The sequence below is a fragment of the Eptesicus fuscus genome, chromosome 18 (genome assembly GCF_027574615.1).
Source record: "Eptesicus fuscus isolate TK198812 chromosome 18, DD_ASM_mEF_20220401, whole genome shotgun sequence".
Taxonomy (NCBI): Eukaryota; Metazoa; Chordata; class Mammalia; order Chiroptera; family Vespertilionidae; genus Eptesicus; species Eptesicus fuscus.
Window position 1 is genome coordinate 6,367,547 of NC_072490.1, and position 12,625 is coordinate 6,380,171.

The 12,625-nt window shown below is 59.1% G+C and overlaps 1 protein-coding gene across 6 annotated transcripts in view; it reads right to left on the reverse strand.

The window, feature by feature from the left end:
• Nucleotides 1–9,198: 9,198 nt before the first annotated feature.
• Nucleotides 9,199–12,625, reverse strand: part of SCN5A (sodium voltage-gated channel alpha subunit 5) — a 73,519-nt gene continuing 70,092 nt past the window's right edge. For 5 of the 6 annotated variants that reach the window (XM_008154841.3, XM_054729469.1, XM_008154874.3 and 2 more), the window contains 2 exons: nucleotides 12,279–12,549; nucleotides 9,199–10,758 (listed from right to left, as the gene is read on the reverse strand). In XM_008154841.3, coding sequence (XP_008153063.2) covers nucleotides 9,518–10,758; nucleotides 12,279–12,549 — 1,512 coding nt within the window. In that variant the 3' untranslated portion in view covers nucleotides 9,199–9,517. The remainder of the gene's footprint in view (nucleotides 10,759–12,278; nucleotides 12,550–12,625) is intronic. The other variant, XM_054729471.1, reaches the window with a different exon arrangement.

The following is a 12,625-nucleotide window of genomic DNA, read 5'->3' on the forward strand; positions in this document are numbered from 1 at the left end:
GCTGCGTGACAGCAGCCAGGCCCAAGAGGCTGCGTGCATATTCACTCATGTCTATGAACTCTCCGGAAAAAGCAAGTCTGTGGGCGCAGAAAACAGCTCCGTGGCTGCCAGGGCCTGGGGCTGGGGAAGGGGCTGCCTATAAAGGAACGTGAGGGAACCTCTTGGCGCGATGGGAATGTCTACTATCTTGACTTCGGTGTGGCTGTTCTGCTTATACATTTGTCAAAACTCATCACACGTGCATTTAAAAAGGGTGAATTTTGCTTTAAGTAAATTACACCTCACTGAGCCTGCTTGAAGTACGGAAACAGTGGGTCGGAGAGGGTTGAAAATAGCATGGTCGTGGTTGTCTCATTGCCCAGGTGACATTTGAGAGAAGACTTGAAAGAGAAAGGAGGTGTCATCTCTGGGAAGAGTGTGTCCGGCAAAGGGAATAGTGGGTGCTGAAGTCCCGAGGCCGGTGGGGCTCAGTCTGGGCGGGGACCAGCCAAGAGCTGGTGGGGCTTAGTGGGGGGTACCAGATGGCTGCAGGACTTAGGCAGGGCTGGGGGCTGGGGCAGATCATGGGACAAATTCTGAGCAGAGCAGTGACATGGTGCCTTTGAACAGACCACCGAGCGGCTGCTGTGTTGAAAACAGTCTGGGCAGGACCTGTTAAGAGGCCTTTGCGAGAATCCAGGCAAGAGAGGATGGTGGCTCAGACCAGCATGGAGGCAGCAGAGGTGTTGAGAAGTGGTTGGACTTGGAATATATTCTGAAGGCAGAGCCAACAGGATTTCCTGCCGGATTGGATGTGGGGTGTGTGTGAGAGAGAGAGGAGGCAGGGATGACGCCAAGGTTTCTGGCCTGAGCCGCTGGAAACGCAGCCAGGCACCCCCGAGGGGGCTGTGGACCCGTTTCACTGTCCTTGGGGGCCTGCGGCTGAAGTCAGGACAGAGTCAGAAGGGCGGGGCTCCGCCTGCTCCCGGCTCGGGGGCTCAGGGAATGGGCTGCACATGCTGGTTATTCCATTACCTTTTATTTATTGGCCTTATTGGCTGTGGTCATTTCCTCATCGTCTCCTGTCCGGAGAGACTATAAATGTGATGGATTGACACAGGATGCAGGAGGCCCAATTATTGCTGTTAAGCCGGCCTCTCTTCTTGGTCAAGCCTCCCATCACTCCACCGTCCCCGCGCCCCTCCCCCAGCCCTGCACATAGTAGCAGCCCCGTCCCTGGCCTTCCAGGAAGAGGGAGTGCAACCTGAGAGGGTGAGTGGCAGACAGCTGGTGCCCCGGGAGACACAGCTCCAAGGATAACTGCTGGAGCCGGCTCAGCCCCCTGGCCGGTCACACCTAAAACCCCAGCACCTGCTCTCCGAGGCGCTGGCCCCAGAGGCCGGGCACCGAGCAGGGAGGGAGCCGGGACGTACCGCCTGCCGGTCAGCCCACATCAGGGCGAGGGGCGCTGCTTGGACCCGTACCACGCATGTCTGGAATCCTCGCCGCCGGCCTGTCTCTCCACAAGGCGGGGATGACGGGGCTTTTCTCTCCGGCAGCAGGTGCCTGGCAGCTGCCCAGGGATGCCAGCTCTGTGAGCTGGCACGGGAGGAAGTGCTTGTCAGGGTGGTCATTACACGTGCCGGGCTCAAGCTGGCCCGGCCCCACCTCTGCCTTGGGACACGGCAGGGGAGTGGTGCCCCCCCCCGCGGGGCTCCCAGGGTCCCACTGATACAGATGCCCCTCGCCCCAGAGCTGGGCAGCTGCCAGCCCCTGAGTGTCATTTCTGAATCAAGTCCCCTCTGGCCTGTCTGCCTGCCTCTGTCCCTGGGAATGTCCTGAGGAACCTGGTACATGGGGGGTTGGGAAAGGAAGCTTGAGGTACATGCCTGGGTTCCAGGCACGCCCCTCCCCCACTTACCAGGGACCCTCATTCCTGAGCCTTGAGTGTGTACACGCACATGCATCCGAGCATGTCTCCATGTATGTAGTGAGGATCTCAAGTAGCCCTGTGTCTGACCTCCTTCCAGAAGAAAGAAGTGTGGGAGGTGGGAGGGCTGGTGAGAAAAGGGGCGGGGCCTCTGAGGACAGGAAGAATCACGTAGAGGAGAGGATCCAGGTGAATTCGGTGCAGAGACCGTGAACTTGACTGGGTTGTCTCTTCTCCTGATCTGTGCTACGCACTGGGGTGGGTTTGAGAGCCTGGAGTCCAGGGGCCCGTCTGGCCAGGCCTGGCCCAGCTCTCAGATTTGGGGACCCCCATGCAATGCCGTGGGCTCAGAGCCCTTAGGCGTGGAGGCGCTGCTGGCACAGATGCTCCAGGAGGTGGCTGGGGCATCGGCCCCAGGCCTGGGCTCCCTGAGCCAGCAGCAGGGCTTTGCTCTCTGTGGCTGCCCGTCCCATGCCCGCCTGTAGGAGGCCTGTGCCCTCCCCCTGCCCCCCCTGGCCTCTGCTGAGTCTCGTGGCTCAGGGCTGGCGGGCGGACGAGCTGCTGGCACGGGGTTAGGGAGCTGCCAGTGCCGCGGCCCCAGGGTGACAGCTGACGTCTGTCCAGGAGCATCTATCTCCCTGCCAAGGGCTGAGCGGCCTGGCCGCATGCCTTCCCGCTGACACAGGACCCACGTCCATCCCTCAGAGCTGCCCGCCGCCTGGACCCCGGCCTCACCCCGGAGCGGCCGGCGACAGCTGTGGCATTGCTCCCAGCACAAGGCCCCGCTCCTGCCTCCCTCCAGATGAGCCCGCCGCACCCCAGGCCAGGGGCAGACCCCACAGAACAGAGAACCCCAGACCTCAACCCTCGGTTCCCAGAACGATCGATGGGGAAGCCACCGCGCTGACCCTGAGCAGGGCCGTCACGTCCGGGAGCTTGTGAGAGAAGAGGCCTGACCCCCTCACAGCTCATGGTGGGCGCAGCTTCCTTCCCGCCCCCCTCAAGGCTCCCTGCAGAGCTCCTGAGTCCCGGCTGCAACGGGAGCGAAACAGACACGCCCCTGTCCTCATGTTGCTTTCGCTCTTTCACCGGGATTTCTAGTAAGAAATAGATTTCCCATCACCATCCAGGCACACACAGGCACTCCCCAAGGTTTCTATGCAGCCGAAGCAACAGGTTCACAAAACAGCCTCCTCCTGGCCACATGGAGACGCCGCTACTGACAAGTCCGATATTCTTTTTAAAGAGCGGGGCTTGAAAAGGAGGATCCCTGCAACACTTTCAACAATAAAGATTTAACAAAGAAAACAATGAAGAGCTGGGCTTGGCCCACGACCCAGGACGTGGCCTGCCCTTTGCAAGGCCCCCGTCGTCGTTGGGAAAAGATGATTAGACAGCGCCACAGGGGGTTGCAACGGACTGTCCCTGCTCCGGTTTTGACCCAAGAACTGAAACCAAGGGTTTCGGGGTGCCACACGAGTCTGTCCTATGGGGCTTGTTAATAAGGGAAGTGGGGCCAGACACGGGCCTGCAGTCACATCAGGTCCCCTGTAAAAAGGGGGCCAAGGAAGCGGAGGGCCTGGAAATCTGTTGGCTGGTTTCTTTGGAGAAAACTGTCCAGAGATTCCAGGACCCTGTGGCCTTCCCTTGGGGAAGAGCCGGGGGTGAGGGTGGGGAGGATGTTACCTTTGAACCCAGGCCTGCGAGGGCCTTCCAGGGCCTTCTGGGAGCACTTTGACTTGTCGGAGACGTGGAGGACCGGGCCTCGCTTGGCTGAGAAGGAGCTCAAGTGGATAGGAGCCGGGGTCCTGCAGAGAGGGTCTTGGCCAGCTGCTCTGGGGGTGCGTGGAACACGCTGCGGCCGGGGCAAACGCTCCGGGTGCTTCCTGTGGGCAGAGGTGGCAGGTGGAGAGAGGGCCCGTGTGTGCACCATGACAGGGCCACTGAGAAGGTTGCGGCCTTGGCAGGAAGAGGCTGGGGATGGACCCTCAGGTGCCCAGGGGCAAAGGAAGGGGTCACAGGGGCCCCCGGAAAGGAGTGCATCTCCTGGGCTGAGAGACGTGCGGGGGGTCACCCCGAAGAGAGTTCCTCGAAGACGCCCCTGCCTGGCCGGGGAGGAGGAGCTGCCCTGCCCCCTTAGCCGGGACTGCGCAGGGACTGGACGCCCTCAGGAAGCGGCTGAGGCTAGTTACAAGGCCCGGGGCGTGTGGGCTGCTGTTCTTTTACCCAAGACGGAGCCAAGGGCCACAGGACCAGCCCGGCTCATCCAGGGCCAGGAAGATGACCTGCGCGAATCAAACCCGGAGGGCCCGAGGGACAGAAGCAAGGGCTGGGTTCCAGGACGCTGGGGCTCATGCTTGCTTACTGTGGGCTTCGCTGGCGTTCGCAAGGGGAAGGGAGAGAGCTGTGACAAGGGCAGTACCAGGAGTGGGGGCGAGTGATGGGGGCGGGGGTTGGGTGCTGGTCACCGAGGGAGGACTCCCGGAGGAGACATTAAAATGAGGCCTCTTTGAGAGATTTTAGCAACGTCTGAAGCCTGAGCCAGGGCAGGCCATTCGTAGGAGAAAAGCTGCTGCAAACAGCTTGGGTGGGGGGGGGGGGAGCTGCAAATAGGGTGGGGCAGGGGTCTCAGGGAATCCCCAGGGCGGAGCAGTGTGCCCGGGGTAATGCACACTCAGACCTGGCTGCCAGTCAGCCCTGCAACAGGGGAGGCCCCAGCAAGGAACAATGACTCTTGCGAGCACCCCTGCCTGGGAGAAAGCTGCCCCCGAGTTCCTGCCCCGATGCCAGACAATCCAGTTCCTCACCTCACTGTGTCTGGGTCCCCGGCGCTGGAGCTCAGAAGAAGCGGGACCGTGTAAGTTTGTGCGCGGGCCCCTTAAGAGGAACACCTGGGATTCCAGCAGCCTCCGTGTCACTCAGCCCAAATCCCGCAGGTTTTTGCTGGGACCCTGCGCTCCGCCCGTTTTGTGCCTCTGCCGTCCTACTATTCTCAACGTGCTTTCTTCTTCACTTCTCTCGTTGCAGGACTTCCATTCAGCCAGCTTTCAGGCGGTTCTGAATGATGGTTGTTCTGTATTTTAGTTGTAATTTTGATGTGGTTGCGGGGAGGCGGCGAGTACAGGCGTTTACCTGCGCCGCCATCTTCCCAATTCAATCTCTCAAACAAGCTGCAGCTGGTGATCACGTGCCCCAAACCTATCAATAAAAGGCCCGAGACCCGGCTCCAGCACCAGCGGGCCTTGCTTCACAGCTGGGCCTCACAGCCAATTGGCCTGGAGGTCAACTCCTCCCAGAGATGCCAACAGCAATCAAGGATCAACTACAAGACTGTGCACACAGCCCACACAGGGGCACACCCAGAGGGCCCAGCTCAGGTGACAGGGGTCAGGGGGGGGCTGAGCCTCTGGGCCCTACAGGACACCTACTACACAAGGCCACTCTACCAGGAGACATAGCAGCTCTACCCAATACATAGAAACAAATACAGGGAAGCCGCCAAAATGCTAAAACAAGAAAACATGTTACAAATGAAAGAAATGGAAGCAAGCACACTACTGGGTACATGCTCAAAACCATGGTTATCAGGTTACTCAAGGGTCTTCAGGAGGCTTTCAAAGATCTGAGTGAGAATGTCAAAGACACGAAAAAGGACCAACCAGAAATTAAGCATTCAAATCCATCTCTATCAGCAATCGGATCTAAAAATCAAAATAAATGAGCAAGAAATCTAACGAACAAAATAAACTGGTGAATAAAACAGAATCAGAGGCATGGAAGCGTGGAACAGACTGAGGAATCTCAGAGGGAAGAGGGGAAGGGGGTGGGAAGAGATTAACAAAGATCTCACCTATGGACACAGACCATAGGGTGGGGAAGGCCTGCAGTGGGGCGGGAACCAGGTGGAGGGAAGCAATGGGGGGGGGGGAGAGGGACATGTATGTTACTCTCAACAATAAAGTTTAAAAAGCAAAACAAAACCAAACCCATGAGCCCTGAAGGCCGCGTGGAAAGGAGAATAGTGTCGGGGACTGGGGAGGCTGAGCCGCTGGGCCCTACGGGACACCAGGCCACTCTCCCAACTCCAGGAGACATAGCAGCTCCACCTAAAGCACAGAAACAAACACAGGGCAGCAGCCTGCGGGAGCTGGAGAGGCCGAGAGGCCGAGGAGAGAAATGTGGTTACGAGTTGGCAGAGCCGGAGGCTCTGGGAGGGGTGTGCCTTGATCCCGAAGCAACAGGAAGCCACTGGAGGGTTTTATCCAGGAGGCGATGATCTGGGATTAAAATATTCTGGTAGCCGAGTCGTTTGGAATGGCGGAGGTCAGAGGAAGGGAAGCCATGAGGGAGGTGCTGGCCTCCACCGGGGAAGCAGCAGCAAGGCAGACCAGGGTGGGGTTTTAAAGACGCTGAGAAGGTAGTGCCAACAGGGCGTGGACTGGGCGAGTGGGCGCGGGAAAGCCTGCAGTGGTAGGGGCCTCTGAGGGGGTACCTTCACCAACAGGCGTAGGGGCGAGATGGAGGAGCTCAGGGCTGGGCGGGTTGGGCTTCCTTAAAGCATGGCAGGGGGTGAGGGGTTTCCCGCTCTTCCTGCAAGAGGGCCCAGGGCCTAAAGACCTTGCTCATTCAGTCAGACACTGGAAAATATGCCCCCAGGAGAGGCAATCCAAGGACTGGAGGGAACCCTGGAGGGGGTGGCGCCTCGGGTGCCTGAAGCACTGAGGATTTCCAGAAGCAGCTGCTGTCCCCCGAGTTCAATGCTGGGATGGACGGGACCCACAGAGGAGGATGGAGGACGGAGAAGGCTCTGCTGCATCCAGCCACAAGGAGGCCCTGCTTTTGGTGGGGCGCTGGGGGGCAGCAGAGAGGAGAGGGGTGGAGGGGCGGAGAGGAAGCCAGGGTCCAAGCCTGGCTCGAGGCACAGGTGCCACCATCTGGCTGTTCTCCACGGCAGCTGCCCCTTCCTACATCCACCTTTCCAGATCCTTCCTATGGTGTGAGCCCCCAATCCCGGTCCTCCCGCTCTGCCAGGCCCCAGCCCAGAATCCTGGGAGGCCCGGCCCGGCCCGGGGTCCCCTGGTGGGGCAGACTGCTCCGCCCACTGCACACTTTCCCCAGCCTCCTTCCCAGGAAGACACCTGGGAGTCCTGCATGGTTCTCGGACCCCGCCCGCTCTCCCCAAACCCCTCTGTGTCCGGTGTGTTTGGGGGGGGGTGGGGTGGGGATGGGGGTGGGAGGGGTGCAGGACCAGGCTCCTCGGGCCTCATCAAATCCCTGCGCAGGAACAGAGCCAGACCAGGTCATGGAAGCCATTTATTGGTTTGTTTTAAAAATATGTATCTTATTTACACACAAAGTTTGGTGAGAAGTGCTCGGTTAGTTCAGACAACAGCTGGCACCCGACGCTCGTCCCTCCCTCCCTTTTCCTACCCTCTTCTCCCCTCCTGCCAGCCATTGTACAGTTCTAGAAAAAAAAAAAAAAAAAAAGAGCCACACTAAAAGCTAAGGAGTCAGGCCTCGCCCGTCCCTGCCCGTGACCACACCGTCCGCGGCTCCTGGCGCTGCCAGCGGCCAGCCCCGGGCACCAGGCACCTGTCTCAGGCTCCGGGCTGGCCACCCAACACCACAGGCTCCTTCCGGCAGCTGGGCTGGCAGCCGGCGCCGCCCCAGCCGCATTCCCGCCCGTGCAGGGTGCGGAGTGCAGGGCGGGACCTCCCTCTCCAAGGCTGAGAGCCAAGCACAGAGATCTACAAAAATAAGATTTCCACCCGGAGGAGTGCCGCTGGGACAGTTCAAACCTGGTCCCGCGCTGGACGCAAAGGGAACGGGGGGAGGAGGGAAATCACTGGAGTGGAGTGGGGCTGGGGCTGGGGTGACAAGGGGAATTGTAATACTTGACTCCCTGGCAACGCCACCGGCAGTGCCATGAGCTCAGAACGTCCAGCCCTCTGACAGCTCGGAGAGGTAGGTTGGGCTTCCCGGGCGGCCGAGAGGTGGCCTGTGAGGTTGGATGCCCCGCGGAGGGTGGGCGGCCTTGCTGGAGAGCTGGAAGGGGGCAGCCGAGCTCCTGCCTGCTCAGGCTCCGCCCACCCGCCAACGCTGTCCCTCTCAGGGTGACAGCTCCCTACAGGAAAAGATTTGCATATGCTAAATAGGATTGTCAGCAGCTGAAGAGGCCCCCAGGGGGTTACTGGGTTAGAAAAAGTGTTTTTCCCTGAAAAAGCCTTCGGACAAGACCTGTGGGACAGCCTGGACCCTCCCCCAGGAGGTCCTGCGTGCAGGTGCCACCAGGACCCCAAGCTGAGCCGGAGGGGCTGGGCCAAGGCCACGCTGTTCCCTTCCCAAGGGGTCCCCTGGTTCATTCCCCTCCCGGGGCACGGGAACAGGCCTGCTCACCCCTGCAGAGGACCCAGGCTGCCCTCCCCACTCCCACGCGGCTGCGTTTGGAGAGGGGCTGGGACCACACGGGCATCACCTCACCCCCATGGACAGAGGGAGGAAGTCCGGAAAGGGACCTCTGGCCATGATAACAGGTTCCCCTCTTCACATGGGCGAAGGGCTGTTGAGCTCCTTAGCCCCAACCCCACGGGGCTCCGCCTCTGTACCCAGCCTGTGGGCAGGGTCTGCCAGGCTCGGGAGCAAGAACAGCTGGGTGCCAGGCCGAGGGTGGGCCGGCTTTCCCTCAGGCCGGTCAGTTTTATGTTAATACTCGTACAGAGGCCACGCGTCAGCCCCCAGGACCAGCCCTGGGACCCAGGCAACTCCCTTCCGGCAGCCTTTTGCTTTTGTAGAACTGGCCCTCGTAAGCTGCTTTTCCGTGTGTCCTACTAGGTCCTGCCTAAAAAACGGGAAAACGGGGCCTTGGGGACAATGGAAGGCCGGAGCGAGTCCCCGCTGACAAGACGCCCACCCTGGGGCTGGGAGGAAAGGTCTGTCTCCTTTGGGCTGGGCCAGGGGGGGCTCCCTGGCCCTCGTCTGAGAGCAGCTGGTGTGTGGCCCGTGTGTGCACATGTGTGTGAGAAGAGGGGTTCCGCCCTCCTGGTTCTGCAGCCCGAGCGGCAGGGGGACCCCCCCTTGCTGCAGTGAAGGCTCGTGGGAGCCACACCGATCCCACTTCTGCTTTGAGAACAGAGTCCCGGCAGCCGCGCACACCTGCTCAGAGTTTGGGAGAGCAGTGTGAGTTGCCGCCCAGGTCCACGGAAACAACGTTAGTTCTTTGCTCAAGTAAAAAAATATCAAATATAATAAATTTATGAAAGCCATTCATTCACAACATCTAGAGTCTTCGTTTTCTCTTTTGCCGCAGCAGCTGGGGGTGGGGTTGCTTTTCAGAGCCCCAGGGTGTTGCCTGACCGGACCAGGCCACTGGTATGAGCGGGGGTCTCCAGGGACAGGCCGCCCCGAGTGGTTGGCGTGGCCAACTGCTCCCGGCCATCAACGCGGGTGCCATCAAACGCTGCCTTGTCGGCCCACGGGGCTGAGGCTCATCTCTCACTCCTGAAGCCCCAAGCAAGGAAGGCCCAGCTGGTGCTGGCTTGTGGCTGCACACGGGTTTGCCTCGAGGCAACCGGCTGCCTTTCGGGGTGTCTTGGCCAGCCTGGGCGAGGCTCACACGATAGACTCTCGGTCCCTGTCGGAGGATGCGGGGAAGTCCGCGAGATCTTCACTGCGGCTGTAGTCAGACACCCGCACCTGGAGGTTGTCACTGGTGGCCCTGGTGACACTGTCATAGGAAGGGGGGAAGGATGTGGAAGAGATGGAGGAGCTGGAGGGCGGGCCCAGGCGCTGGGAGAAGTTCTCGTTCATCTTGTAGGCGAGGAGGCCCTCTTGCTCAGGGGCATCCTCCTCGGAGAGGCCGCTGCTGCCCGCCTGCTGGCGGAAGAGGAAGGAGGCGTGCTTCATGGAGCGCTGCAGCAGGTGCCTCCGGAAGGCCCGCTGGATGACGGTGGCCGACACCTCCTCGTGCTTGCGCCGGAGCGTGGTAGTGATGGGCTCGTAGGAGATCTTGGACGGGTTGGCCGCCATAAACTTCTCCTCCATCTGGATCTTCAGGGCGTCCATCTCCCCGGACTCCCCCAGGACCCTCTTGGTGAAGGCAAAGAGGATGTCCATGCAGTGGATACGGTCCCCGCTCACCATGGGCAGGTCCATATTGATGAGGCTGATCTGGTTGGGCTTGGCGATACGCAGCGGCTCGGACAGGGCGTCGGCGAAGTCGGACAGGGCTGTGTACTCAATGAACTGGGTGGCCTCCGGGTCGAACTTCTCCCAGATCTCATAGAACATGTCAAAGTCGTCCTCGCTCAGGGGCTCGGTGCTCTCCTCTGTGGCCACGCTGAAGTTCTCCAGGATGATGGCGATGTACATGTTGACCACGATGAGGAAGGAGATGATGATGTAGGTGGTGAAGAAGATGATGCCCACGGCTGGGCTCCCACAGTTCCCCCGGGAGCCATTGCTGTTGGGCAGATTGGGGTCGCAGAAGGGGGGCCCCGTGTTGAGGATGGGGTTGAGGAGACCATCCCAGCCAGCCGACGTGGTGATCTGGAAGAGGCACAGCATGCTGTTGGCGAAGGTCTGGAAGTTGAACATGTCGTCGATGCCAGCCTCCCACTTGACGTAAGCGAAGTTGGCCATGCCGAAGATGGAGTAGATGAACATGACGAGGAAGAGCAGCAGCCCGATGTTGAAGAGGGCAGGCAGGGACATCATGAGGGCAAAGAGCAGCGTGCGGATCCCCTTGGCCCCGCGGATCAGCCTGAGGATGCGGCCGATTCGGGCCAGGCGGATGACTCGGAAGAGTGTTGGGGAGAAGAAGTACTGCTGGATGATGTCCGAGAGCACAGTGCCTGTGGGAAACAGCAGAGACTGTGGCCACCCATGGCATCTCTGTCCTCCCTCCAGCCCAGTGTTGCTGGGTGGGATCTCTACAGCAAGGAGCCAGGAAGAGGAGGCCCTTCCAGGAGGATTGGGTTCACTGCAAGGCCCTGCTCCCCGCTGCCTCCATGAATCTCCATTTCTGCATAGGATCCAGGAAATGAGGACTCACGACTTTTGCAAAGTGCCTTCTCAGCCCCTTTGTTTCTTAGTCTTCTGAGAACACTACAAAGTAGAGCTGTCCTGGGCCTATCATCTAGATCATGGGCTCTGAGTCCTGAGGGGACTTGCTCAGCGTTCTGGTGGCCTAACTTGGACCAGAACTCGGGCCTTTTACTCAAAGTGTGGTCTGAGGACCAGCAGCCTTGGGATCTCCTGGGCACGTATCACAAATGCAGGACCTCAGCTCTGCCCCAGGCCCACTGCCTGTGCACAAGCCCAGGAGAGCAAGAGGCACTAGCCTGGAAGTCAGCACTCTCCCCTATGCCATGCCATGCCATGCCATGCCACTCCATGTCACTCGATGTCACACCAGTTACATCGCAGGCTCCCTGAGATGGTTCCTAGCATCCTCACAACTCTTCTAGCTTCCAGGGTTTACCCAGCCCTTGGTTTCTATTGACTGCTCTGGGTTGGGATTTTTAAGAGCAGGGGTATAACTTATGGGAGAAAGAGTGAAACTGACTTGCCTCATATTGGCCCAAGTGATTTTTCCCAAGTCCTCATATAATAATGATGTCACTGGTTGACATGTGTCCAGTGTTTACTGTCAATCAAGCACTGAACTGAGCACTTCATATCATCCATTAAGCCCTTCCAGTCACCCTAGGAAGTAAGCTGATACCCTCACCCTCATTTTCCAGAAGAGGAAGCTGAGAGGTGAGGTAACTTACCCAACTGGCCACCTAGTCAGTGAGAAGCTGGAATTTGACTCAGACACTCTGGCTCCAAGTTGACCTGTTAGCCGTGCCTCTCCGGTATGGCCAAGCACTGGGACCAGGAGGTGTTCCGAGGTACATGCTGCACCTCCTGAAGACTCTGAGACTGCCCATCATCAGCTCCATTCCTACTGCCAATGTCCTACATAGTCTAGCCCCCCTTGGCACACTCTAGCCCTCACCCCTGCCTGGGACCTCCCTGAGCATTTACTGACCCTTCTCCCAGCTTCTAACCATCTGCCCATCACCACAGCTGCCTTAGCCCCTGCATTTCCCTCCAAGTTCACCAAATGCTGGGACTGTCCACAGCAGAAAGATGAAAGTCAGTCACTCCAAGGCAGAGTTCCGTGGGGGGAGGGTCAAGAGTTTAAGTGTGTGTGTGTGTGTGTGTGTGTGTGTGTGTGTGTGTGATTGAGTGATGGGGGAGAGGTGAGGAATGCAGAGAGAAAAGAATGAAGGAGCCTAAGTGTACTTGGCTTTAAGTACAGACCTCAGACTGGAGGAGAGACCTGGCCTGGGGAGGGCATCTCTGTCCAGACAACTGATATACCCACCCACAATGGAGAGGATGACAACCACGAAGTCGAAGATGTTCCAGCTGTTGGTGAAGTAATAGTGCCGCAAGGCACCCATCTTGATGATACACTCGCTCGTGAAGATGACTACGAAGAGCAGGTTGACCTTGCCCAAGATGTTGATCTTCTCCAAGCTCTGGTCATCTGTCTCCACCATCATGGTCACCATGTTCAAGCAGATGAGAAACATGATGGTGACGTCAAAGGCCTGCTTGGTCACAATGTCGAATACGAAGCCCTGGTACTTGTTCTGAAAGGAGGGGCAAAGGATGGGCTCAGCAGGGATTTTGCAGGCCAGCAGGCCCCGTTGCTGACTTTGCCCAGAT